Below are 26,389 nucleotides of genomic sequence, written 5' to 3' on the forward strand. Positions count from 1 at the left end.
AAACATTGGAGTACTTTTAACAGGATAAGAACTATCAATAAGGCAGATTATATTAAAAATTACCGGATCATAGTGCACACTGAATTTTTCAGGTGGTATAAAGAGACAATAATTATTGCTAAATTGTCCAGATCTACAAGTGCAAGGATCGTTTGTCTCTTCTGCAAACACTGTAAACTTACCCAAAGCAATGACGCCTCCAATCCAAAACTAAAAAAGAAAACATATGATTATTCTTTATCAGGACACTTGAACAATACTTGAATAGTAGATTACAATGGTAAAGACAACACTTAATGGGGACATAGTTTTTCAGTGAATGATAAACCCATTGACTCGTCTGGCGTTAGACAGAATAAAATACTAAGTCTGGCCGGTTTCGGCCAGTTTGGACATCAAGGGGTTAAAGTTCAATTAACAAAAATTTGACAGATCAAGTGTTATTTTGTTGAGTTGAAAGTAGTAAACTGCCAACCAGGGAGAAAATGTTGAACTGGCAAACAACCAATTCTGTAATCAAAAAAGGACATAGACATTTTTTGCTTTGTATGTTAATTACCCTGCCCATATCAGACTAGGAGAGTATCCGACAGACTCAGCATGAAAATGGGTTAGAGAGTGATCATGGAGTCTGTATTTGGAAAACAAATATCACAGCTGAAAAGGTCTATTAGTACTTTGTTAAATTTTGCTCTTTTCATACACTTTTTGTCAACAACTTTGGTGCCTGCCAAATATTCATTTTTTAATAAAATTAGTTGCCAGAGGTTGTGGTAAACCAGGGGCAATTGATACATGTATTTCGCTGTAGGGAGTATGAAATTTTTCATGATACATCGAGAAAGGAACTTCACAAACCCAAATGTGCAAGGTTTACATACATTGTGAGCCAAGAAGCATTATTTGATATGCGGAAAGTTTTTTAGTACCTGTATTCTGAGCAAGTCCCTCCACTGGCAGGCTGATACAACGAGCCACACAACTCCATAGAACACATAAAGAAGTGACATCAATCCATAAAACTAAAGAGCAAAGTTTGATCAGTTTATCAATGTCTCCTTCAAGCCTCTTCATGCACAGGTAACCATTGCAGTGAATTCTCTTTCAGGTTATAGGCACTTTAATATGTTCCTGAGCCTACTACAGGGCTAGTCACACAGCACTTTTCTGTGCTACCCTTATTTTCCTGTTCATCAAGCAAAATTGTTGGCATCAATTTAGGTCATGTAACATGAACCTAACCTCGTCCATCTGTAAGATTTGTTCCTCTTTTTGTTAATCCCTCTGTCAATTTTTAGCATTCTATTGATGTGTACATGTAGGTATGTATAAGTGGCAGCCTATGAGTCATACACGTACTCTGCACAGTCAGATAAATTAGCTTTTTTCTCTGATGCTAAAATTTCATTAAGACATGAGAAGTTTACTGCCCCTCAGCTCCTCATATGAGACCATAAAAACGACATAATAACAGGTGGTCTCGCTACAGCTCTAAAGCTGTATTTACCACGTGCTAAGGACAAAATCTTCACTTAGACCTACCGGGTAAAGAGGCCAATCTGAGGCTGACAGGTACCCATGCTTTCCCTTCATTTCAACACTCACTGAAAACAAAGGAATTATATTATACATTATTCACAAAGCAATACAATTCCTAGAACATAAAGTCTGTTACGTTTTTGGCCTGGAGGATGTACATGTACTTCATGAGCCTAAAAGCCTAACAAAACACTGACAAAACATCACCTGCATGACCTTTACATATATATCCTGATAAAACAATCCTTGACAGTGTTCTTTATATAAAGGATACTAATTAACAATTAGACCCGTAGCCCTTGAGGGCTAAGGGTCTAATTGTTTTAGTATCACCCAACTAGTCGGGCAGAAAAGGCAATAATAAAGTTAGCAAATGCAGGTTGAAAATATCTTTATTTGGGAATAAAACGAAAGAAAGCGTCAGGCCTTTCGCTACTCGAGGACTATTACTAATAGTCCTCTAGTAGCATAGCCAATCAAAATGCAGCATTTGCATTAGTCCACTAGTTGGGTGATACTAATAAGGCATAGCTTGTTTTTCTGGTATGCTAATATTCTCCTCTCACAATTTGAACCATTGTTTTGAGTTCAGAGGGACACACTTTTTGTGGAATGTTTTTCAAGTCGTCCAAAAAACTCACAGCACATCTTTTATGATCTAAAAACACTTGGCGATGCCTCATGTTTTTTAACCCTGATAAAACACTGCTGCTCGTTTTTTAAACATTACAATGTACTTAAGACCACTGGGCATAGCATGTACATGCAGGTACCAACCAACAGACCCCAGTTGTTCAAAAGGTGGATAACGCTATCCACCAGATAAATCACTATCCATTGGCTAGCTGAGTTGGTTGGTCGCCATGACTTATCCACTGAACACTGATTTATTCGTTGGATAGAGTTCTCCACCGTTTGAACAACTAGGGCCAAGACTGTAAAGCTTGCTTGCATGCTAAAAAAGTCCTAACCGAACAACTTACACTGAGAAAAAAAAATTGTTATAAGCAGCCCTTCCTCACTTTAAAGTACAAAAAGAAAATGACAACCTGGTAAAATTGTACACTAAATGTACAGTGAAACTTGGAAATGGTGAAGAGAAGTGGTCACTTGAACTTACAAGTGAGCTGAAAATCAATCTCCTTAGCTTCTTTGCCATCCACTGGTACTGGAGAAACATCCACCAAGAGGGCAAAGACTCCATCACGCTTTGTGGCACAAATTTGATTGTCAACCTGTCAATAGTCAGTGAAAAAAATCAGTATTTAACTATCATACGCACAACTTGAAAGGATTTGAATAAACGCTGGCTTTTGGCTGCGTATAAAATTAATGTACCACTCTATACTTTGCTTCAAACCACTGGCAGCTGCACATGATTTGTCACAATATTATTAATTTTACAGTATATAACTTAACAGCTTAATGCAATTACCAAAACCAATGCAATTTAATAGAACAACAGAACAACAGTTGTCTGTCCTTTGAGGTCAGCGGCAATTATATACTGTGCATGCACCAGAACCACATGCATGCTCTTGACTGATATGATTTGCATGCCAAATTGTGATGCAGCCTCTTCTAGCATGTTAAGGACGGTGCCTACTATTGTTATTGTGCGTACGTTTTGCACATCTCCAGATACTCAGATTTCCTATCGGTGATGGATACTAATACAGGAATATTTTTGCGCGGTTTAAAACTATCCGGAGAAAGTATATCTTTAGTTAGTAAGTACTCTTGATATCCAAAAAGAAATTTGGGGATAACCATGCACTTTTGAGAGATAATGAAGCTTCAATTTGAGAAAGAACGCCATACATTGCTTTGTATTTTAAAGCTTTTTACAAATATTGTTCATGAATTATCTTTGAAAAATGCGTGGTTACCCCCAATTTTTTTTTTGGATTTCAATGACAGTTGTTAAGATATACATTTCCTGCATAATCATAAACCGGGAAAAAAATATCTTTAATTAGTAGGCACCGTCCTTAAGAAGTCCTTGACAGTGTTGGCATCTCAGCAGATTTTCTCTTTGACCAGGAAGGGTAAACAAGATGACAACTTAACATTTCTATTGGGGAAACAGACAAAAATTTCCCGTAAAGGAACAAAACAACATACATGTAACTAATGACCTTTCACAAGAATATAATCAACTCAATAACATTATGCATGTATGTTAACCTTATCGGCAGTATCTGTTGCCTTTTCTGCTTTTTCTACTTTATTTACACTATCACTCTGTTATAGAGCCAAAATGAAGCTTATTTTGTATTGCACTACCATAACAAAAATGGCACAAGAAATGTGAAGACCATGCCATCAACATGAATATGAAATTCACATTCTAAGACAACAAAACAAACAGTTCATTTAAAAAGGGCCACCATTCCTCAAATGTTTATGACCAGTAACTCTTGTTTGTTTTTTGTTTTTTTGCATTTTGTTCAGCTTAAATCCAATTATGTGTATATTTATCATTGCTACAAAATATTGACAGCTTTTTGGTTTGGGCTTAACTCTCACCTATAAGCCAAATACACCTTGTTTACTTTGATTTTAATCCAATCTATGTGTACTGTATGCACTGTTACTAGGCTAAACTTTCTGAAAAATCAGCACTCTGCAGCCGATGAAACATGGTACATTTTGAAAAGGCTAAGATGTTTATCTAAAAAAATGAGAAGTTTTCAGGGTGGAATGAAAACCAAGTAAAAATGCCAGTATCTGAATGACTTCGAAACGTGTCAAAACGTGACCACCTTCTCATTCATGTACCTTTTGCTTTGCGACTTGTTTGCCTTTCTTCTTTTCTGTTTTTCCTTTGTCACTCTGTTTCAAGGACAAAATAATATTCTGCTTATTAATGTACTACCACAAGAAAGTGCATCTCTCTCCACACATTAGGACAAGGTATTGTCGCAAAATGGAATAGCCCCAACTTCTAAAGCCACAAAATGAAGCAAGCTCATTCCCATGGCTTTCTTTGGCGTTCTTTGTTGCTCCCTCTTCATTCTTCTCGTTATTTTTGTTGGAACCTTTAAACCCTGGGATTTATGCGTAAAAGTAACGTAAAAACTCTACCTTAATGTCAACGGCAGTAATTTTCTTACTGTCTTCTTTTACATCTGCACTTGCGACTTTCTATTAAAAGGCAAAATTTTCAATCAATGTTACATTGCTACTCCACATTTTAACAATGGAGGGTTGTTGAATGCAGCAACATAGGGAGATTCACTTTACTTGGTGCACATGTAGAGTGTACATGTAGCTGTCACAAAGTGACCCTCTGATCATGACCTTAACTAGAACCCTAACAAAAAGTCGTAAATGAAGTTCTAAGGCTTAAAAGGGCTATGTCACATTATTTTAGGGTGTTTAGGGAAAGATCTTTAGTTAATCATGAATTAAAAACTCGAAAATGATAATGTAGAATTCCTTTACTGATAAAATTATTGTTACATCACAAACAAGATGATTCTGAGTACATGAACGTAATAAACCACAAACTTGGAAAACTTTGGCGCCACCTTTTTCAAGATTACCCATGTGCAAGCCGTTTCAATCTTGTTCATTTGTGTCCCTCCAAGCTTCCTTTTAATGTATTTCTTTTATGTTGTTACCAAAGTTTTTCGAATATAATGTACAAGGTGCACTTGGTTATAAGATGCACCTTTAACTTCCAATCTTGATGGCATTTATGTCGCAAACTGAAAATCTCATCAAAATAATCAGTTATAAGATGCATCTGAAACAGTGGAATTTGGTTCAACTTATCACCAGTTACACTGTATGCTGTTTCAACTGAAGATTGCAGTGTAAGTAGGCAGAAGGAAATTCAACTAGAATTTAGAGAAAAACCTTTAAATCCTACTGCTGTTAGTACTTTCTTGCAGGTGTTTTTTGTTGTACAATGCTAAGAATGGAAGGCCATCATCACAAACTTTGGTGTGAGGCCACCATTTTGAGAAAAAATGCTGCACCTTATAACCGAAAAACTATGGTAAGTGGTTATTACAATGTTTCATTCTACTATTTGGGCATTTGGGGTGTCATGAAATTACATCATTTTGCACGACATACTGTAGCCCCTTTAAGGAAACACCCTGTGATAGTCTCTGCCATTACGTAGCTTATTGGAGCTTCATGAAAGAAAGGCACCAACCTTTGGCACTTGAGCACTTTCCACCTGTTTCCCTTCACCATCAGCATTATTCTGTTCCAAAAATAATGAAAATTTAACTGATTCTGTTAACACAAGCAAGCAAAAGAAATTAAAGACAAAGACAAAGTCAAAGTTCACATTAAAGCAGCAATTTTGAGAGTAAACTTCATTGCCAATGCAATAATAATACTAATTAACAATTAGTATTATTACAATTAGTATTATTACAATTAGTATTATTACTATGCCACTTCTGCATTGTGTGACATAGAACAACCTCACTTATCTCTCCAGCACAAAAAGCTGAGTGGTAAACAGCACGTGCCGGATCGGACAAGAGTACTGCTTAGCAAGCAATGTACAAAGGCAAATGAGCCAACAAGCTTGGGGGAAGTCGATGCGCAGACAGCACCATGCAGGAATGACCCAATTTTAACAACCCAACCCATCTCCAAAGGGAGGGAGAGAGGGGAGGGAAACTTTAACAAATTGCAAACAGCTAGTTGGTTTACTATACAGCACAAACTGCCAAGTGAACCTTGGACGGCTAACGAAGGCTTTTATATAGCTATACTCTGTCTGTTAAGGACGGTGCCTACTAACTCAAAGGTATTTTTACCTGGTTTATGATTATGCAGGAAATGTAGATCTTAACAAGTGTTATTGAAATCCAAAAAGGAAATTAGGGATAACCTTGCATTTTTCAAAGGTAATAACAATAATATTATTGATGAATAATATTTCTAAAAACCTTTGAAATACAAAGCAATGTATGGCGTTTTTTTCTCAAAGTGAAGCTTAATTATCTCTCAAAAATGCATGGTTACCCCCAATATTTTCTTTTTGGATACCAAGAGTACTTACTGAGATGTGCAGAACATATGTGCAGAACGTATGCAACATAAAAATAGTAAGCACTGTCGTTAAAGTAGCCAGTTGTACAGGTTTTACTATGTAGCAGGTAGGCATTACACATGCTCTTTAGCAGTAATGAATGAGGCCTTAACAGATTTGGCCAATGCAGGTGTATGTTATAATCTGAGATCTAGGAACAAAGTCTTTACATACATGTGTGTCTTAATTTTATTTACTACAAGACCATTGATTTTATGACCTTGAACGACCGACTAGGAAGAACACAAAGATAACTTTTGCGACATGAATACCATATTTACCAGTGTATAATACGCACCCCAATTTTGGACTGCATTTTGAAAAAGAAAAAGTTCAAGCAGAAAACAGAGAAATTGTTCATGCAAAACTAGCGTGGAAAAAATGCATTTCCTGGATAAGAAAATTTGTTCCGCTACTTACAACCGTAAAGTAAATAAGCCTATGTAAAGTGTTTAAAAACTGAAACCTTTATACAAACTCTAACTCGTAGTCACAATCGAACAGCCCTTCTCTCCCAGAAGAGTCGTCATCCACAAGGTCATCTTGTTGTCCGTCCACAAGATCATCTTGTGTATCATCAAGGTTTTTTTACTACTCCACATTTAACAAAATATTACTCAATCATCTCTTCAGGATATTATGTTGCAATGAAACAGTGATCCACAGAGCGATGATTTCTTCCGAGGGCTTCTTTTGGTGGCCATTGATTCCATCCGCCATCCATGTCTTTACGCGGTTTATTTAAAGAAACATTAAGGGGCTGCAAAACTGAGGTCAATCTGCCAAGAATTACTGCTAAATCAATTGGTGTTTTCTCTGCAAATGCTGCTTTCATGCTTTCCGTCACACCAGCTTCGAAAGCACAAACAAGTAGGCTTATTTCGTCTCCCCAGTCCACCACATGGAGGACGCCAAACCCTTCATTCGGCCTTTCTCTTGGGCGTCGCTGATAACCCTGTGTTTGTTTTCAACTTTAGGCACTGTTTTCCTCTTGAAAATCACCATTGGTCTTAATTTTGATCCATCACCAGCACACCCCAACAAAACAGTTGCGTGATTCTTGTCATTTCCCATCGTGACATTTCTTCTCTGCGGTTTAATGTTAATCCATTTGGTTTGGCGGCATATCAAAGATCAGTGGCGTTTTGTCCATATTTCCAGTAACATGTGGTGGGTAGTTGTGTTCTTTGCAATGTTTTATAATAAAACAGCGAAATTAACGAGCGTTATTTATCAGACCAGCATTGTAAACTCCATTGAGTTTTTTTTTGTAGCCATTTTGATGTTTCAGTTAATCGCTCAAAAGTGAAGGCTATGTTGTTCAGTTGTTCATTTAAACAGGAAGGTTAATTTATTAGTGGATCTAAATGTTTAACTCTTAGTTAAGCCTTTTGCTTTTCAATCAAAAACCAATGTGTCTTTGTTCATATGCTACTGAGGGATACATGTCTAAAACAATGGATTCCGTGTAAAATATGCATCTCAATTTTCGGAGCTGTTTTAGCAGAAAAAAAGTGCGTATTATACACGGGTAAATACGGTAGCCCTTTTAGTATGGTCACGTTCCATTAACCGCATTTAACTGATGTAGCAGTAAAATCTCATTTAATAATGTAACTTTTGTGTACATGTACATGACTAGTTGTTTGGTCATTTCAAAACATGACGTTTAACTTGACAAGAATCAACAACTTATGAAGTACATGTACAACTGCACATGTAACAATCACAAAAAACGACAGAAGGACAATGTTTTATAACTGTTACAGGTGCCATTGAAATCAGAATAATTTATTGAAGAAACAAAACTAAAGGTTCCTTCAAACTACATGACAGATACATGTACTTTCTATCCACGAAAACTCCACTGTAATCACAAACACAATCATAGCAATTTTCAAATGGAAAGAGTTGACAGATACAATAAATAGCAAGAAATATATTTCACCTCGTTTTCACCACTTCTTCTCTTTCTTTGTTTAACTTCCTGTCTGTCTTTGTTTAACTTACTGTCTTTAGCGACTTCTGGTTTCTCTTTCTTTGGGGAATGATCATCAGGTTCCTCATGCGGAGAGGAACCTTTTCCCTCCTTGCTCTTAACGCTTTGACTTTTACCCTCTTGGTTTTTGGCAACCTTCTCACTCTGCTTTTCTTTCTTTTTATTATCTCCTTCATCAGACTAGAAAATAATAATAATAATATTATCATAATTACAGTCGCATACACAAAGTTTAATAATTATAATAATAATAATAATAATCACTATATTTAAGTCTCAAGGTTATTTAGCCAAACACAAGCCCTCAACTAATATTAATAATAGGGTTAATAATAGTAATATAATATAATAAGTAATATAATAGTAATAGGTATAATAAGTAATATAATAGTAATAGGTATTTATATAGCGCTCATGTCCTATGTTCAAGGCGCTTAGGGAGACTACCATCTTAGGGAGCCATATTATACCATATTATACCATATTATACCATATTAGGGAGACTACAAAATCAAATCAAATGTTGGTTTTTGAGAAGAGGGGAAAACCTCTACATGTACAGCTGTAGGTATAAACCAACAAACTCTACCCACATATGGTGTCAAATCCAGGAATCGATACCAGGCCACACTGGTGGAAGGCGAGTGCTCTCAGCACTGCGCCAGCCCTGCTCCTCGAAGTTGATGGTATTAGTATAATTATACATGTAGCAAAGGACTCACCGTAAAATTCCCAAAAAAAGCCCCGGGGCTTATATTTTTCAAGGGCCTTTTTCAAGGGGCTTACTTTTGGAGGGGCTTATATACGGAGGGAAACTTGCGTTTCCAAATCGATTGGGCTTGCCTTATAGTTGGAAGTAAATTTACCATTTTTGCTTTGTTTGACTTTGTATTTGAGGGCAACTTTCCAAGCACAAGCTCCCCGGGGCTTATATTTGGAGAAGCGATTTAATGGAGGGTTTTTTGAGTTACCCCTTTGGGGGGTGTACACATGTATATTTGGAGGGGCTTATACATGGAGGGGCTTATTTTCAGAATTTTACGGTACATGATACACAAATCTTGTCACATCAGTTTCATAGTAGTTTACAATTCTCTGATTCAAAGATACATGTAAACCATCCACACCAACCAACTTAGCCCCTGGTCGTCGGTGAGTTGGTTCAGTATTGTCAAAACAATACCGTGGCCCCATTGTTCAAACCCCATCACCAGGAACTCGGCGCCAGCTCTTTGTGAATAAAGTGTAGTTTCTTTAATGTTATACAGTTACAACACCAATAACAAATTCCAGATTTTCATTGAAATCTGTTACTTAAAGGAAATGTAACAATAGCTTTTTTACTACCTTTTCTTCATCATGTGAAGGTTGAGGATAGATAATTATTTCTTCTACTGTATCTGTCACGTCCTGCACAGGAAAAAAGTTAGTCAAGGACATTCCTTCCTCTAGCTATTACAATAATGTTTTCAAGACAAGTAGATAAGTGTATGGTGTTTTACTTATGGGGCTTCAATACCATTGTTGGTCTCAAAGAGTTGAATTTTCTAGTATCTCTTAATGGGGACAGGTTTTTCAGTGAGTGATAAACCCATTGACTCCTGGGGGTTCCCCATTGACTAGTAAAATCATCTGGCATTAGACAGAGTAAAATACCTGGCCAGTTTAGGCCGGTTTGGGTGTTACAGGGTTAAAGTTATAATTTAATCATTGTCATTGCCAGGTGGCCCACTAAAGTTTTCCAAAGAAAACGTTCAAGATTTTGAAATCTGTGAAATTAAAGCAACAGGATGTGTTAGTCACTGCAATTGATTTTAAATGTAATGTTACCTGACAAATAAATGTGAATTAGGGGAAAAATTAATGCTAAACATAATGACCAAATTCCTGGAGGGGGGAATGGAAACTAAACATTTCAAAGGCCTTTTTCTCAAAACTTAGCCGTACAACCAGGGTTAAAATTTTGGGAATTACAGTACCGATTCTCGTGCGCGCTACAGGAATCATGTCGCGCACGATGGTAAGAAATCTGTAAGTGCAGTAGCTTGATGCTTGCGTACGATTTTAATTGACCTTTTGTTTCAAATTTTAACCGTGGAAGGAGTTTGTGAAAGGCCAATTTTCGAAGAAAACATGCCTATAATTGTTGTATCTCATGACGTAATGTGATGTACTAGGGAATTTTTGGGTAAATAAAAAGATGGCCGCTTTAGATTAACACGTGGTGTACTTTGGTCTTGTTATTGACCTCAAGAATACAAAATTGGCGACGAGGATCGTCGTTTCGCCCACGTGAGTGTAAAATATGACTGCTGTCTATGGCCATGTGGGCCCACTTGATGAAAATACCAAGAAATTTGCCAATTATGCCAGACCCTACCAAGCCTTCATGGTAGCGAATGAGATTGCCGAAGACCGACAGGTACATGTGTTCCTAGCAGTGGTTGGACCACAAGCTTACAAGTTGATAAAGAATCTATGTGACCCAGAGAACCAGAACAGTAAATCGTACCAGGAATTAAAGCAAATTCTGCAGGCACACTACGAACCGGCTCTGATAGTCATTGCCGAAAGACAAAAATTCTGGACTGCTTCACAAGAAGAAAACGAAAGTGTCTCTGACTTTGTGGTGCGATTAAAAAAATTGGCCTCCACATGCAGTTTTGGTGCCTTTTTAGAGGCAGGTCTTCGCGATAGACTTGTGTCTGGATTGCATTCCAAAATGTCAAGAACGCAGTGCCATTTGTTAGCAGTGAGAGAGCTGACATTTACGGTTGCGCACAACCGATGCATTGCAGATGAGTTAGCAAACAAAGCCAACAAAGAGCACATGGGAGAACCTGTGAGTGAAGAAGCTAATAAAATCCAGGACCTAAATCAGGGGCGATGTCTCGCAATTGAGATCTTTTCTGGGAATGATAAATTACTACTCAAAGTTCATTCCTGATTTTTCATCCAAATTACATCTATTGTATGAGCTCCTCAGTAACAGGACTAAATGGTTTTGGAGTGAAAGTTGTGAGGCCGCCTTTTTGTGGGCAAGAGGTACTCTCAAGTGATCAGGTGTTGGTCCACTATGATCCCAGTAAACCCCTTGTACTGAGTGTTGATGCTGGCCCACATGGTATGGGGGCAATTTTGAGTCATAGATTGGAGGATGGGTCTGAGAAACCAATTGAATATGCATCCAGAACACTCAGTATGGCAGAAAGAAATTATGCCCAGATAGAAAAGGAAGGTTTAGCCATAGTTTTTGGGATCAAAAGGTTCAATCTTCACCTTAATGGCAGAAAATTTACCCTTTTCACTGACCATCAACCTCTGACGCGTATATTTGGTCCTAAATCTGGCATTCCTCCCTTAGCAGCTGCAAGGTTACAAAGGTGGGCTGTGCTTTTATCTGGGTATGATTATGACATTGTCTATAAAAAGTCTGCAGACAATGCAAGTGCTGATTTCTTCAGTAGATTCTCTGTTCTGACCAGAGATGAAGAGGACCCTGACCCAGATGAGCACTATGTGTTTGCTACAGCTGTCAGTAGCTTACCTGTAACAGCTGTGGAAATTGCTGACTTTACTAAGAAAGACAAGGTGCTTGTTAAAGCGTATGAGTACACGTCCTCAGGTTGGCCAAATCATTGTCCTGATCCCGAGATAAAACCTTATTGGAATCGTAGGGAAGATCTTTCCCTAGAAGATGGCTGTCTGTTGTGAGGCAGGCGTGTGGTCATTCTTCTCAAACTACAAGGGCATCTGTTAGATGAATTGCATGAATGCCATCCAGGCATGTGTTGTATGAAGGCACTTGCCAAAATATTTGTCTGGTGGCCTGGTCTGGACCAGGACATAGAAGACAGAGTCAGATTTTCTGAAGACTGTGTCAATACACAAAGCACTCCTAAGTCAGTTCCTCTGCTGTTCTGGCTTTGGGCTACTGAACCATGGCAAAGGATCCATGTAGACTTTGCTGAAGTAAAGGGTCAACAATTTCTGGTCATTGTTGATAGTCATTCAAATCGTTGGAAGTTTTCCCCATGGCTACTACTACTGCAACTGCTACCATCAACGTCCTTAGAGCCGTATTTGCTCGATACGGATTACCTCATGAAGTGGTTAGTGACAATGGTCCTCAGTTTGTGTCTGAAGAGTACCAGACATTTTTGAAAATGAACAGGATCAAACTCACCCTAGGTCCCCCCTACCACCCTGCCAGCAATGGTTTAGCGGAGAGACATGTGCGGACATTCAAAGGTATGTATAAAGCTTATGGCAACACAAGGTCAGTGTAACATAAAGTGGCTGATATTCTATTCCGAAACAGGAATACTCCACACTCCACTACAGGTAAGACTCCAGCAGAGTTGTTTCTGAAAAGAGAGCCCCGGCCATTTCTTTCCCTGGTCAAACCAAGTTTAAAAAGTCGTGTAGAAAGCAGGCAAGCAGCATCTAAACTGTACAAAGATGGTGCTCATCCAAAGTTGCGAACCTTTGATCTACATCAGCCAGTCAGGGTTAAAAATGTCAGAGGGGGGGAAGGAGAAGTGGATACAGGGTACAATTGTCGCCATAAAGGGCCCTGAGACTTACCTCGTTAGAGTGCCAGGTAATAACCGTAGATTTGTGCATGCAAATCATTTAATACCTGATGATGCAAGAGAACAGAATGCTAAAAGGGAAAACATTGAAAGAGAAATTGTAGAATGCAATCCCACCCCTTTGTCGCAAGAGATTCCAGTGATGCTGCAAGCGAAAACATCCAGTCAATTTGGCCAGGTTCCTAACGTAGGTACAGAATTGGCTGAAGTCCCTACCACAGTGGTACAGATAAATTCTGATCCTGACACAAGGAAAGTTCCTGTATCAAATCCTCATTTTGTGGGTACCCCTGTAAAGGTTACTCGTTCTGGACGAGTGAGTAAACCCCCTGAGAGACTGAACTTGTAGCTCTTTAAGTTTATTTGTATCTAGTTGTGTTTAAGGTTAGTTATCAATTGTTGTAATAGGAAGGAGGAGTGTTGTATCTCATGACGTAATGTGACGTACTAGGGAATTTTGGGTAAATAAAAAGATGGCTGCTTTAGATTAACATGTGGTGTACTTTGTTCTTGTTATTGACCTCAAGAATACAAAAATAATAAATTGCAATATCTTCGTACATAAAAACATTATTATTGAATGTGGCAATTCCCAAGCACATTATTTTCATTGTTTACAAAGCTTAGTTCGCCGATCAACAAACTATGAATCATAAGCACTCTTGTATTATTACACATTTTCAAGATAATAATAATCCTTTGTTTGCGTTTCCTTTTGGAGACTCGCTCTGAAAATTTTAAACGCAAATTTTAACCCGATGGTCCAAGAATCAAACGATTCAGATAATTTAAGCCTTACCAAGTTGCGAACTTAAGATTGTGGGCGATAACAGCACTGTTGACTGTAGGTAATAATAATCATATAGTTGTTATGTAGAAAGGATGTTTTGAAATAAAGCTCAGGGTAGTTTTATTTAGTCAATTTCGACGATTCCCATACAAATCAACAAATCAAAAATCGTCTTGCCTTACTCATGCAACTGCAGAGAGAGAATTATTTCGCATAACACATAAGTTCCTAACATGTGCCACAAATTTACGCTTCGGTTACTCTCGCGCTACGCGAATAGCATCGCGCACGGCAGGAATCGCATAGCGCAGGAAACGCGACGTGAGGTGGTAACTTACTTTTGAGCGACACTGTATTAAACACTATGAAGAGGAAACCATGAACATTTTTTTAAAAAAAGATCTATCTGACAGTTTTTTAGTTATCAAAATAAATGAAAATCTATGTTTTTGCCATTTACGAAAAACCCGTCTGCCAGATTTAACTATTTATTTACATACATGATTGTTTCATGCTAAAGAAATCCTGAAATTTTAAGGAGGGGTCGAACAGATAGTTTTTGAGAAAAAGGCCTTTGAAATGTCTAGTTTCCATTCCCCCCTCCAGGAGATTGGTCATTACATTTAGCATTTTCTCCTGATTTGCATTTATTTGTTAGGTAAAATTACATTTTACATCATTTGCAGTGACTAACACTTTGGAAGAGACATCCTTTTGCTTTGATTTCACAGATTTCAAAATCATGATCTGTAGTATACATGTATTTTGGCCACCTTCAACGTTAAAAATCGAAGTAACAAACAAATACCTGTAACAATTAGCCAATATCAAAAACACCACAATACTCTTTGTTTGTCCCTCCAAAATTTTGCATAAGCATTGTCTCCACTTTCTCTTGGGACCATTACAGTAGCACAGTAACAACTTGGCGACATGTGTGCGACAGAACGGGACTCGTGTTTCCACGGCTGAAATTTTCAAAACACTAAGGGGCAGATGGATTTCTAAATTTGCACTTGAGGCCGGACACATTTTCTCTCAAAAAGGTCTTCTTTCAAAAGTGGAAAATAATGCTTGACACATACCTAAGACCGTGTGATCGTTGTTTTCTGGTATCCATCAAAATCCAAAACATGCATTTTTCAGGTAAAAATATTTGGCAACCACAATTTGCCATCTGGCCACCGAAAATCATTTATCTAGTAGCCAGTTGGCACCCATATAAAAAAGTTAATTTCTGACCCTGAATACCCCGTACATACAGAATACACCTACCTTTAAGTGAAAGGAAGCTTTACAAGGAACTTCCTCTTCCCCACTTAGAGAATGGTTGAGATAGTTATCAGAATCCCACACGTTCTTTATACCGTCTTGCCCATGTTCCTGCACAAATGCAATAATATCAAGACCCAAAATTTTGAAAATTTAAATTGGAAACACAGGGGTTTTAAAAAATTTGAAGTTTGCGACTGGTTTGAGTACATGTATAGTAACTGACTGTTGACATAATTTGTCAAAATAAATTTAACTCTTAAGGCAGGTTGAAATGTAGGGAAAAAGTTGCTGCCTTCTCTAAGTGAAGTATCAGACACTTTTCAACGACTTCCAGTACTTATTAAAACCACTGCCTCAAAGAGATTTCAAAATATAGACCTCTCAACCACTGTACTAGATAGGATACAATGTATTACAATTTATTATAATTTATTATAATTGGGTTATTCCAGAAAAAGTCCACACCCCCCCGACGGATGGGGTCGTTTTTTAACCCCCCCTCTCACCTGGATTTCCTGAAGCCCAAGACCCCCCCCCTCCTGTCTGGATTTCCAAGACAAAAGACCCCCCTCCTGCCTTGATTTGCGGGAAAAATATTAGGATTAAATTTAATTTATTTTTAATAGAAAATACGCACAATCACGTATAGAAGATGTCCTTTTTTAATTTCTAAAGCTTTGGCTAAATTATATAAAAATTCTGTTGTGTGGAACTAAGAAAAGAAAGGAGCAAAAATGCTAAAACGCGAACAAGTGTTTATACATTCATAGCTCATAAAAATAAATTGCCCTTGTTCTTTCTTTGCGCTAAATATGGTCCAAAAGTAAATACAATTAGTAGAGAACATGACAAAAGAGTTCAATAGTCATTCCTTTTGGAGACATAACGTCAGTCTCGGCCACTTAAGATCGAAAACTTTTAAATCAAACATGATCAAAATCCTTTGAAAAACGAGTCTAAACTTGTTTATCGTTCAAATTCTTTTATATCTTAAAGACTGGATAATTTGAGTCACATATCCTACCTTCAAGAGCCTGTAGTTCTAATCTGCAGTGGAGGAAAGTTCAAACTCGTGTCGTGAAGAGCTTTCTCAGTCCGACATTATAAGTTTCAAAAAGTCTTTAGGCTTTGGTTAGTAAATCGGAAAGACAAAATGTGTACTATAAAGAACCTATCCAGGACAAAAGCACTTGAAACAGCTCCCATTCACGAAAACGAAATTTTAACATATATTTTCAACTTTCAACGAATTATTTTAAAACCGGCTTCAGATGGCTTTCAGATTTCGACAGATTCGTCCAGTGCATGGGTTCTTCACCAGGCTCTTGCGGATTGGGACGCCTATTTGTTTTGCTTTCTCAAACTTGACTTTCTAAATACAAAATGCGAATACAAAGTGCGAGAAGGTGTGAAAGTAAATCAATATTGTTTACTTTCTTTACTTGTATCATTACACGAAACAACGGTGGCACGCTGGGTCTGGGTACGAGTATAGTAAAAATGTGTCAGGCGTTTCAAACTCTTCGTTGCAATATTGTTGCGACAGCTCTTTCTTTAGTATCTTGTTCGCATTTTATGCTATAAAAAGACCTGCGAAGGAACTTAGATTATCATTTATGTCAGGTGAGAAATATGTGAACAAAATATTTCTACTATTTTCAGGGCCTGAGAGCGCCAAACTGTCACCGAACTAAATGTTCGAATTGCGTGAACTATCGGTTCAGATGACCCCTGCAGAAGACTTTTTCGAGTTCAACCCCCCCTCCCGCCTGGATTTCCAGGGTCCTTGACTCCCCCTCCCACGAGAATTTCCAGAATCCCATCCGTCCGGGGGTGTGGATTTTTTCTGGAACAACCCATTTATTGCAATGTGTTATAATTTTCTTGATTTACTTATTTATTTATTCATTTATTTATTTATTACCAACCACTGTATGTCCTATATCCTCAAATTGTTGATTCAATGTACAGTAGGATTTTTTTACCTTGAGATAATCATACCACTCTGCACACTCTGCAACTACTAGCCGCCATTTTATTTGGATTTTACCTTTTGTACCATTGCACGTCCCTACAAAAGAACCAGATAATTATTAAGTACATGTAATAAATAATAACAATGATAAATACAATTATTAATAATAATGATAGTAACTGGCCATGATTAAATTGTAGTCAAATTGGGATTGAAGTACATGTAAGAAGGAAAAGGCTTCACAAGATTTAGTTGTAAACATTTACAATGTACCTGCAACAGACAGACAGTAGGCTGTACATACATGTACAGTACATCAATGATTTCAAAGCACATCATGTACCACAGTCAGATGTTTATAAATGCTGTGCTTCAAATTTTTTCTTTGTTTAATGGGGACATAGTTTTTCAGTGAGTGATTAAAGTTGTTTTTCAAACCAGTTCAATTTTGATTTTTCCTTGTCTAACATTCATTATCATAATCTCAAATAAAGGACAATCAAAATTGAACTGCTTTGAAAAATTTTGATTAACCAGGAAAAAGATTAAACCACAACATTTACAACTACATTTTTTGGAAGATGATCATGATGAAGAATGAAAACCAGGCAACCAAGAAAAAAACCCTCAACCCGGGGTTCAGTTGACATCAGAGGCGTGGGGGAGGGGATTGATAACAAATACCCAAGCCTGACCCTCTTTAACTGGAACTTAATTTCAGTTAACTGACTGTAGACGTTCACATTGTGCTTCTCTTGACAGTGTTTTCACACTATTACAGATGTTACTATTTTACTTTTAAAGCACTAGTCTTACAATGAAAGGTCAGTTGAACATGCAAAATATTACAGGATTAAAGTGCCTTTGAAGTGAAAAATAATCAATGCATATTTGAAAGGGTTTTCAAAATAACGAAGGATGGCCTTTTCTTTATCTTTTTTCTTTTCAGAGATATTTGATTTTTTGTGTTATGCAAATGAGCAAATTGATAACATCATCAGCAGTTCCACTGGAAGATGGATCACAAAATCAAAAATATCTCTGAAAATATAACAGTAATATTCTTCGAACTTAGCATAGAGTAATCAGTGTTCGACACTTGCCTTTTTACTAATTTGCCCTTTGGGCAACCAGTTTTGATTTTTTGGTTGCCCATAGTTTTTCTCAGTTGTCCACCTTCTAAAGACCTGTTGCCCATTAAAAGGCAAAGGAAGCTTGTAAAAATGTCAATTTTGTGTAACATGTGTAAAATGAGTTTGACAGACCAACGCAACTCCTGCTGTGTGTCCATTGTGTTCTAGTCGCCTTCACAGTTTTGCTTTAACAAGCATATCTACATGTATAAGTGCTTTTCCTTTTCTGTAAGAGATCAAGGGAGATTCCTTGAATATCTCTTTGAGCTTAGGCTGGTTTGAATTAAAATGCATTTGTCCAATAGTATGTTCTTTAAGCCTTTCAAAGCTGGTTGAAATTGCGTGACAACAGGTACAATTTTCTTGTGCACTTGTTCGATATCAAAGTATCGTAGCAAATTTGGCCGTGCGAAAACTGGGTTCCATTGTAACAAACGTTCTTTTCGAAGATGTTCTTCCTTCCAATTTGTTTTGAGGTTTGTACCAATAGTTAATTTATATCTTTCAACAGAAAAATAAGTGACAGCAAAGAGATGTAATGTTGTTATTTCTTAATCGTGTTTGTGGTGACTACGTTACATTACTAGTCACTTTCTCCATTGCCAATCAAATCGTTTCACAAAATATTAGTCGAACAAAAATTCTGATTGCCAGATCGGGCAAGTCTTAGAGTTGCTTTACTCGCCCAAGGATATATTTCGCTTGCCCCGGGCAATCGGGCAAGCGTTAATGTCGAGCTCTGGTAATAACCCTACAAAAAGGTGAAAGACGGTGCAGAGTATGATGTAAACATGACCACACTTTTGGCTCCAGTCCCTTTTGGTTGTAAACAAAGTATCTCAATTTACTCTCAAATCAGGCAAGACCGACAGTCCTGCTCAAAGCACACAAAGAGCAGGTCTCCTAATCAACTAATTGAGTGTGAATGTTGTTTGGTTACGACAAAAAGTGGGAACACCAGTTCCGCACAAACTTCATCTGGAAGCACAACTGTTGTCTTGGCAACTACACAACGGGTGTCATTTTTTGCACTGATTGATGTTCATTACTGATGCCAAGTTTGAAGAGAACTACTTTACTATTTCTGAGGATATTCTATATTTTGCAATTTGATTTCCTTTGGAATCACCAATGACATCATCAGTTTTTACACCAAAACTGTACAATCTCCTAAACGATAGATATTTCAAAAATGACATCACCATGTTTCTTCTCTTCAAAATGTCTTCCAAATAAACAGTGCAGAGCTAATCAATCTTTTCGATACTTGATAGAAATCAAACAATCGATCGTAACTGACACTAATCAATCAACTAATAGCGGAAATCGATAGAAATCTAATGCTTGCATCCTTGTGATTTTCAATTTTGATAGATTTTGATCGATTTTTGTAATTATGTATCGATTTTATCGATTTCTTCCAAAACTATCGAAAAGAAAAATGGAATTTATTCACTTTTATTGAGTGTTTAGTTTTTGAATTAGAATGAACCTCAATTTACTTAATAAAGGGCTTTAACTAATAAAAAGCAGTCCAAATTTAACATTTCTTTAACATTTAGCATTTCCTTAACACTTTGTTAAAGACTGACAGATTCTTCTTGATGGACATCAATGTTCTTGTTGAAAAAATGTTTCATTTTTAATGCTTTAACTGAAAATATACGTTGACTTAACGTCCTTCAATTCAGTTGCTTAGCCATTACACCATTCTGATCCACAAATTCCCCATTTTTGGAGAATTGAACACACACAGTATTCGTTGTTACAGTTTTTGCGGTAGTGGTTTCTTAATCTAACGATTACAAGCCGTCATGGGAGCATGACACCATGCAAGAGCTCGAAATTCCCTTCCAAAATTTTGGAACAGGCGACAGTTTGTCAACTTGGTTTCTCAGCTTTCTTTCACTTTCAGTTTATGTAGTGACTCCTGATATTATTACTACGATTCTTGAATACAACTGAATACAAATGTGCCAAAACATTTTCCTTTGCTTTGTTAGATGTGATCCTTGTTTAAGCCATTTCAGCACCAAAGGGCTGCTGGGCCGAAATGTTGCCTTAAATAGCTAAATTTACAGCTGCTTATATCAGTGTAGCAACCATTAGAGAAAAAAGTACATGTAATATTGTCTTTAATCATAATTATTCAAAGTCGATTCAAAGGTATAATTAAGTTCAAGGGTAAGTTTCATGAGAGCAGATTAAAAATGTGGCTTACGTTTTTTATTTTCCATGGCTTAACTAAAGAATACAGCACACTTATTTCCATATCATTGAATAACAAAAGCTCCCATTGTTGTGTGTCTTGTTCTACAAAAGCTTCTAACTAATTTGCATGTGATGGCTCTGTGTGGCCCTGTATTCTGCAGTTGCTCCTGCCCTGAAATAAGCTTTAGTTATTTTTTATTTCATAGGCACTTTAAACATGTACACTGAACAACGAAATGTCCTAGTAGGCGATTTAAAGCATTCTTTGGAAGAGGTTATAGTTACATACTGGATGCAGTTTATTACCTTACTTAAATGCTAAACATCTAGCTTGCCGAGCCTGTGTGTAGTTTCTGGTCAAAAACTATTTACATGTCATTCATTATCTCTGTCCTACACACACAGTGTATAGAAAGGTAGAGCTTTGTTCTTAGGTGGAGAACAAAATCAGAAAAATTACCCCTACGAAACATAATTAGCTTAAGACTAAGATTTCAATTTTACCAACGTCAGCCTTTTTAATTTGCACAAACCTTTAACAGCGACAGTGTATCCCTTGTTCATAGTCTTTGGAAAATATCCATATTCATTGTCCTGGGCATAAAAGGGAATCCTTTCATTTAAACACCCCGATGAAGAGAAAACATGAATGCGAAAAAGAGGTACATGCACAGTGGACTCCGAATTTAAGAATCATGTCTTCGTCTTTGAGTTGCATCTTTTTAGGGAAAAAAAGGGAAATATATTGAATCTGAAAAATAACCACTTACCTTATCAAACTTAAGATCCTTTTTACCGGGTTCAGGGAGGCATGTGACGGAAAGAAGAGAAAACATTACAAACAAAACACAAAAATGCACCTCAGCCGTCGCCATTTTGGATCGAAGGAGGACCACGCAGGCGCATTTGAAGATGATGACGTGCCAGGTACTCGAGGATCCTGGGAACTTGAAAATGACTTGTAGGGGTGGAGTAAAATGATAGCTTTGGCCGACTAAATCGCTGTTATGGACCGGTTCATGCCCTTCTTTGATCCAGTGACAAAGACTTATTGAGCTTTAAAGTTTGAGGCACTTTTATAAGGAGGTGAGATTTTAAATAAAGGTGGAATTAGGAAACTATAATTGTAAGTAAAACTTTGTTTAATACTGTTTAGAACAACTTAAGATCAGGCCGTTGTTTACGCCGGTTTTTTTAGGTTTATGTGACAGTGGTCGAAATAACAGCTTTTTTCAGTTCATATCCTTGAAGAAAAGGGGCTCTATGTGATTAAAAGTAGTCACAGTTTTTTTGATCATGTCTTTGTTGGCACAAAAGAGGTGTTTTCAAGAAATGAATCATAACATACATCAGCTGTTTAACGGGACATGAATTTTGTCAAACCATGGAAGGCTAAGCAGATCAGCTTTAATTTAAGGGTGATAATACTGCATATTTTCATTTTATTTCTCACTGTACAACTGATGATGGATGATGTGTCATCCAAAACATGTATTGTCTTCATTAAAAATGAACTTCAAAAACATCGTGTGGTTCATCAAAGCAATATCCAACTTCGTGCTGCTACGAAGGCTTGGTAAATAATGATAATAATAATAATAATAATAACAACAACAACAATATGGTGATGATCACGTTGATGATGATGATGATGATGATGATGTCATCATGAGGAGGTGGACACCAAGGACAATAACTGTGATTTGCACAATATGATGATAATGATGATATCTGATTATTCAGATGTTGATGATAATGGGAAACATTGCAGTAAATCAATTTTTATGCCAATGAATTGAGTTGCAGCTAGAAATAAATTTTCTCAAACTCAATGTATTATTAATAAAAGCATGCTACACTTGCATGCTTCTTATTTTCTAAATATGTGACTTTACATTTTTATTATAAACCTGCAGAACTTGACATGTTTATGTGCCAGAAGACGAGCGAGTGGCAAGCTTTAGGGGTTTTTCATCTAAAATGTCCATATTTGGTATCAAGACGAGGAAGGTGGGCTTGTTGTGTGTCATTTAATTTTATGTAAAAAAGGATTAAATTTTTAGCTTCTTTTTTATTAGAAACAAACTCAACCCAAATGGAAAATCAGCAACCTATATATTTATAGAGAATATTATTTTGTACCTTTGATTTTTCAGAGTTCTTCTTCAAAATACTATAATAATATAAACAACTGAGACCTACCAACTTCAATATAAATTATTATGGAGCAGTTTTACACCGTGACAACAACGAGTCAATGCTGTACAGTGCTACAAGCACATTGTATTATCAAAAGTGAATGGTACACAAGCCTAACTCTCCACGGCACTTCGAGCGAAACCTCCGGTCAGCATCGTGCCATGATGGAAAGAACGTACTGTAGGGAGCAAAAATAGCTCAAGCCTCTTTATCTCCCCAGTACTACGAGCCAACTTCGCCGGCACATGCTGGATCAGACAAAGAGAGCGTAAAATGGCATAGCATGAAAAAAAACGGAAGCTTGGGGAAGTCACTGCAAGACTTAACCGAAGCGTGTGCCAAGGTGTGAACTGCGCACCAGTGGCTCAGTTGGTTGAGCACCGGACTGCCATGCGGGAGGTTGTGAGTTCAACTCCGGCCGGACTAAGGGTCACCTCGCAGCTTTTACAAGGTCTCACCTGATTGGAGACCACCCTTGAGGTTTAACAAAAGAACAAATAACAGAAACAATGGACCCTAGGCCTAAAACAAAAGGGCTCCAACTCAATCCTCTAGGGTCCATTGTTTCTGTTATTTGTTCTTTTGTTAAACCTCAAGGGTGGTCTCCAATCAGGTGAGACCTTGTAGGAGCTGCGAGTCTACCGCAGACTAACAGTCAGGGTCTTTAGATAACTGAGGAGAAAGTGCTGCCTTTGTAATTACATCCGCAAATGGTTACACTTTCAAGTCTTCTCGGATAAGGATGATAAGCCGGAGGTCCTGTCTCACAAATAACTTCCATATTAGTTAGTTCCCTGTGGGACGTTAAAGAACCCACACACTATTCAAGAAGAGTAGGGGATGAAGTTCCTGGTGTTGTGGCTGTCCTCTATGTGTATATGGGTGGGTGGGTATAGCAGGTCCACATCAGCTGAATAGCTGCCAAAACTTCAACCTGCTTTAACAAATAAATTACAAACAATTACAAACGAACAAACAAACAACCCAATTTTATTAAACTTGACGACAAGAAAACCTTCGAAGGGAGGGAGGGAGGGTGGGAATAACATTTGAAAACAGCAAAGGTACTCCTTACAGTAAACTTAAGAGCTCACAGAGTGATACTTTGGACTTTACTGGTCAGGAGCTCTTTGTACTGAGACTAAATAAAATGTCTAGGGCTAAACCAATGGAGACTAAGGTACCATCTGATACAAACAACTTGTGTAGTGCTCGACGCGACATGAATGACGATAGTTGTTCCTTTTCGTATTCGCCAATCCAGACAAAGGATACAACTGTGAGCAGACAGTATAAGAAAACAAGGACAAAGGATCTCAGTTCGAATTGTTAGAATATAGGAGAACATTCATTTCTCATTTGTGTTGCGTAAGGTTTACGAAATAATGTGACAAACAAAGGATGACTCTAACAAATCACGCTCCATTAACTATGTTTTACAACGCTGATGTAAAACTTTAAATAATTTTTAACAGCTGCCAAATTATTGATATCAGCTTTTTATAACATTTGAAATAATTATTTAGTATTTGAAAGGTTGCGGGTTTGTGTGATCTCTCTTGAAAATATTTACAGATATCATTGCATGACAAAGAATATTAAGAATTTAACCATTGTAACCATGTCTACGGTAAATTTATATAGGATGTACATACACTGTACATTGTAAGGCTTTGGGACAGTTCTTATCATAATCTATGATTGTCTTGTTTGCCTTTCATGTAATTCAGCACATCAAGAAAGCAAACTTTTTACGAGGTTCTTGATGTACCACAAACAGCAACACCAGGAGAAATACGGTCTGCGTTTATTGAAAAATCCAAACAGGTGAACAGATGCTTTTTTTTTGTTTGCGGCAGTCTAAATGAATGAAATGATGATCTGCAGTAGAACAATTTTGAGAGTTTGACCATCAATAACCAACTACAGCTTTATAAAAAAAATATAATTATTATAGTTGCTTAGAAAGTCAAATGCCTACAGTATGAAACTATTCCAGGGGCTGTTGATATAATATTTTTTCACTCATTAAAATTTGTGTAATGTCGTAAAACAGCTGGAATGTAACGTCATTAGTTATCAGATACCCATCAATTCTGTTTTCCCAGCAATGTTTTTTTTAAATGGATAATCATCAAATTCACGTTAGAAAGGTCATTACAGTTGCTGTAGCTAAGCAACTTACACAGGTGTGAACTAGCCACATGTAACTGCAATTATCCTCCTATCTTTCATTTCATGTTCATTCCACATTTCTCCAATACATGAATAATTTATAAGGCAAAAACAAAAGAAATCACTACAGTGAAGGAAGTTTGGGTATGTGGTATTAATACAATGTAAGCATAAATTTCGCTAGCTTTGATCCCAAACATCTCTTAAAATACTGATTCCTTTAAGAAGCAATGTCAAGCACTCAAACGAGTGTTTCATCAGATCTCCAAACACCTCAAAATCTGTTTAAAAACTCAGCCTTCAGCCTCATTTTTCAACTCACTCTTGGGTGTTTGGATATCTGATGAAACACTCCTTCCCAGGCACTTTCCCAGCAATGTGTTTCTGGACAATTTCTCTTAGCATGAAGTTCACAGGTGATGTCAGGGTGTGCTGATTTTTCATGTTGAGTTGAGATAAGAAGAGAACAAAAAGTAATATCTCCACAAACCCTGTTTGCAAGCATGGGATTCATTGTAAGGGCAGGGCACCGGGAAAATATTGACCGGCTTTGCACACTCTTTTGCCATGACTTTGGCCGGCTGTTTTCATCTTTTCTGCTTGCTTTGTTGTATCAGAAGAATTATAATTTACCCAGCTGCCAAATGCTGATGACCTTTAATCTGAGCAAAATCCTAATGAAACCCTTGTGATAGTTGCTTACTGTAAGTTAATGTATCTAGGAATCTGAGTATGTCTGCCATCATTATTGACAGGAATGTCTATTTAATACTCTTCAGTCACATCCAGATATGAATCCACACAAACCAGAACTGCATGATGCATTTGTCCAGGTAAACTATAACATTAATGCATTTTTTTTATTGTAGTTACAACCATGCCAGGTATAGAGTGATCTGAAATAATGATTCATTGAGCTTCTTAGTGGTGAAATTGGTGACATTATTTTCACAGATCAATGAGGCATATAATGTATTAAGCAATGCTGGAACTCGGAAAGAATACGATCTTATGCTTGGAAAAGCCAGTAATTTGTCATCATCTAGGGGAAACCCTTTTGGTTCTGTGCCAAATCACAGGTACAGTACAGTCATGTAACTGTATGTAAATTCATAACGTGATTTAGAAAGTGACTTTATTGGACAATGTATAAATTAGGTACAGAGTACATGAATGCGAAGGAAATCCGTGTGCTGACGGAAATCTGTAACAAGAATCACGATATGGTGCCTACACGTAACTTGTCTAATTTGATTCTTTTCACAGCAGGAAACAGTCCTATAGTTATTACTATGAGAAAGCCACGAGCAGGTCAAACTAACAGGTAATTATTAAATTACTGTTAGTCCATGTTTTGCGATGTGTGCATTAATTACCACATGTTGATGTCCTAATTGAAGAAGGATGTCCAGAATTTTCAACAGATTGCAAAGTAA

The 26,389-nt window shown here is 37.2% G+C and overlaps 2 protein-coding genes across 2 annotated transcripts in view; one reads left to right on the top strand and one right to left on the bottom strand.

Moving 5' to 3' along the window:
* Nucleotides 1–21,470, bottom strand: part of LOC138049434 (transmembrane protein 87A-like) — a 39,326-nt gene extending 17,856 nt beyond the window's left edge. Inside the window, exons 1-13 of the mRNA XM_068895702.1 lie at nt 21,350–21,470; nt 21,113–21,173; nt 17,246–17,331; nt 15,261–15,368; nt 9,948–10,010; nt 8,550–8,780; nt 5,708–5,758; nt 4,627–4,686; nt 4,321–4,374; nt 2,660–2,774; nt 1,543–1,604; nt 930–1,022; nt 183–210 (exon numbers count right to left, since the gene is read on the bottom strand). Of these exons, the coding sequence (XP_068751803.1) occupies nt 183–210; nt 930–1,022; nt 1,543–1,604; nt 2,660–2,774; nt 4,321–4,374; nt 4,627–4,686; nt 5,708–5,758; nt 8,550–8,780; nt 9,948–10,010; nt 15,261–15,368; nt 17,246–17,331; nt 21,113–21,173; nt 21,350–21,454 (1,117 nt within the window). The 5' untranslated portion in view covers nt 21,455–21,470. The remainder of the gene's footprint in view (nt 1–182; nt 211–929; nt 1,023–1,542; nt 1,605–2,659; nt 2,775–4,320; nt 4,375–4,626; nt 4,687–5,707; nt 5,759–8,549; nt 8,781–9,947; nt 10,011–15,260; nt 15,369–17,245; nt 17,332–21,112; nt 21,174–21,349) is intronic.
* Nucleotides 21,471–21,534: 64 nt separating this feature from the next.
* Nucleotides 21,535–26,274, top strand: LOC138049436 (dnaJ homolog subfamily C member 4-like). The gene is made up of 6 exons (XM_068895703.1): nt 21,535–21,665; nt 22,496–22,589; nt 24,509–24,605; nt 25,733–25,786; nt 25,908–26,032; nt 26,220–26,274. Exons 2-6 carry the CDS (start codon nt 22,504–22,506, stop codon nt 26,272–26,274), a joined length of 417 nt encoding a protein of 138 aa, XP_068751804.1. The 5' UTR covers nt 21,535–21,665; nt 22,496–22,503.
* Nucleotides 26,275–26,389: the final 115 nt, after the last annotated feature.

This window comes from Montipora capricornis, chromosome 5 (genome assembly GCF_036669925.1).
Source record: "Montipora capricornis isolate CH-2021 chromosome 5, ASM3666992v2, whole genome shotgun sequence".
NCBI lineage: Eukaryota > Metazoa > Cnidaria > Anthozoa > Scleractinia > Acroporidae > Montipora > Montipora capricornis.

Bases quoted from the DNA above. Each gene is read 5' to 3' on its own strand.
- LOC138049436 (XM_068895703.1), top strand. From the start codon at position 22,504: ATGTTTATGTGCCAGAAGACGAGCGAGTGGCAAGCTTTAGGGGTTTTT. The intron at 22,590-24,508 runs GTGGGCTTGTTG...CATGTAATTCAG, and splicing joins TTGGTATCAAGACGAGGAAG to CACATCAAGAAAGCAAACTT. The intron at 24,606-25,732 runs GTGAACAGATGC...AATACTCTTCAG, and splicing joins TTATTGAAAAATCCAAACAG to TCACATCCAGATATGAATCC.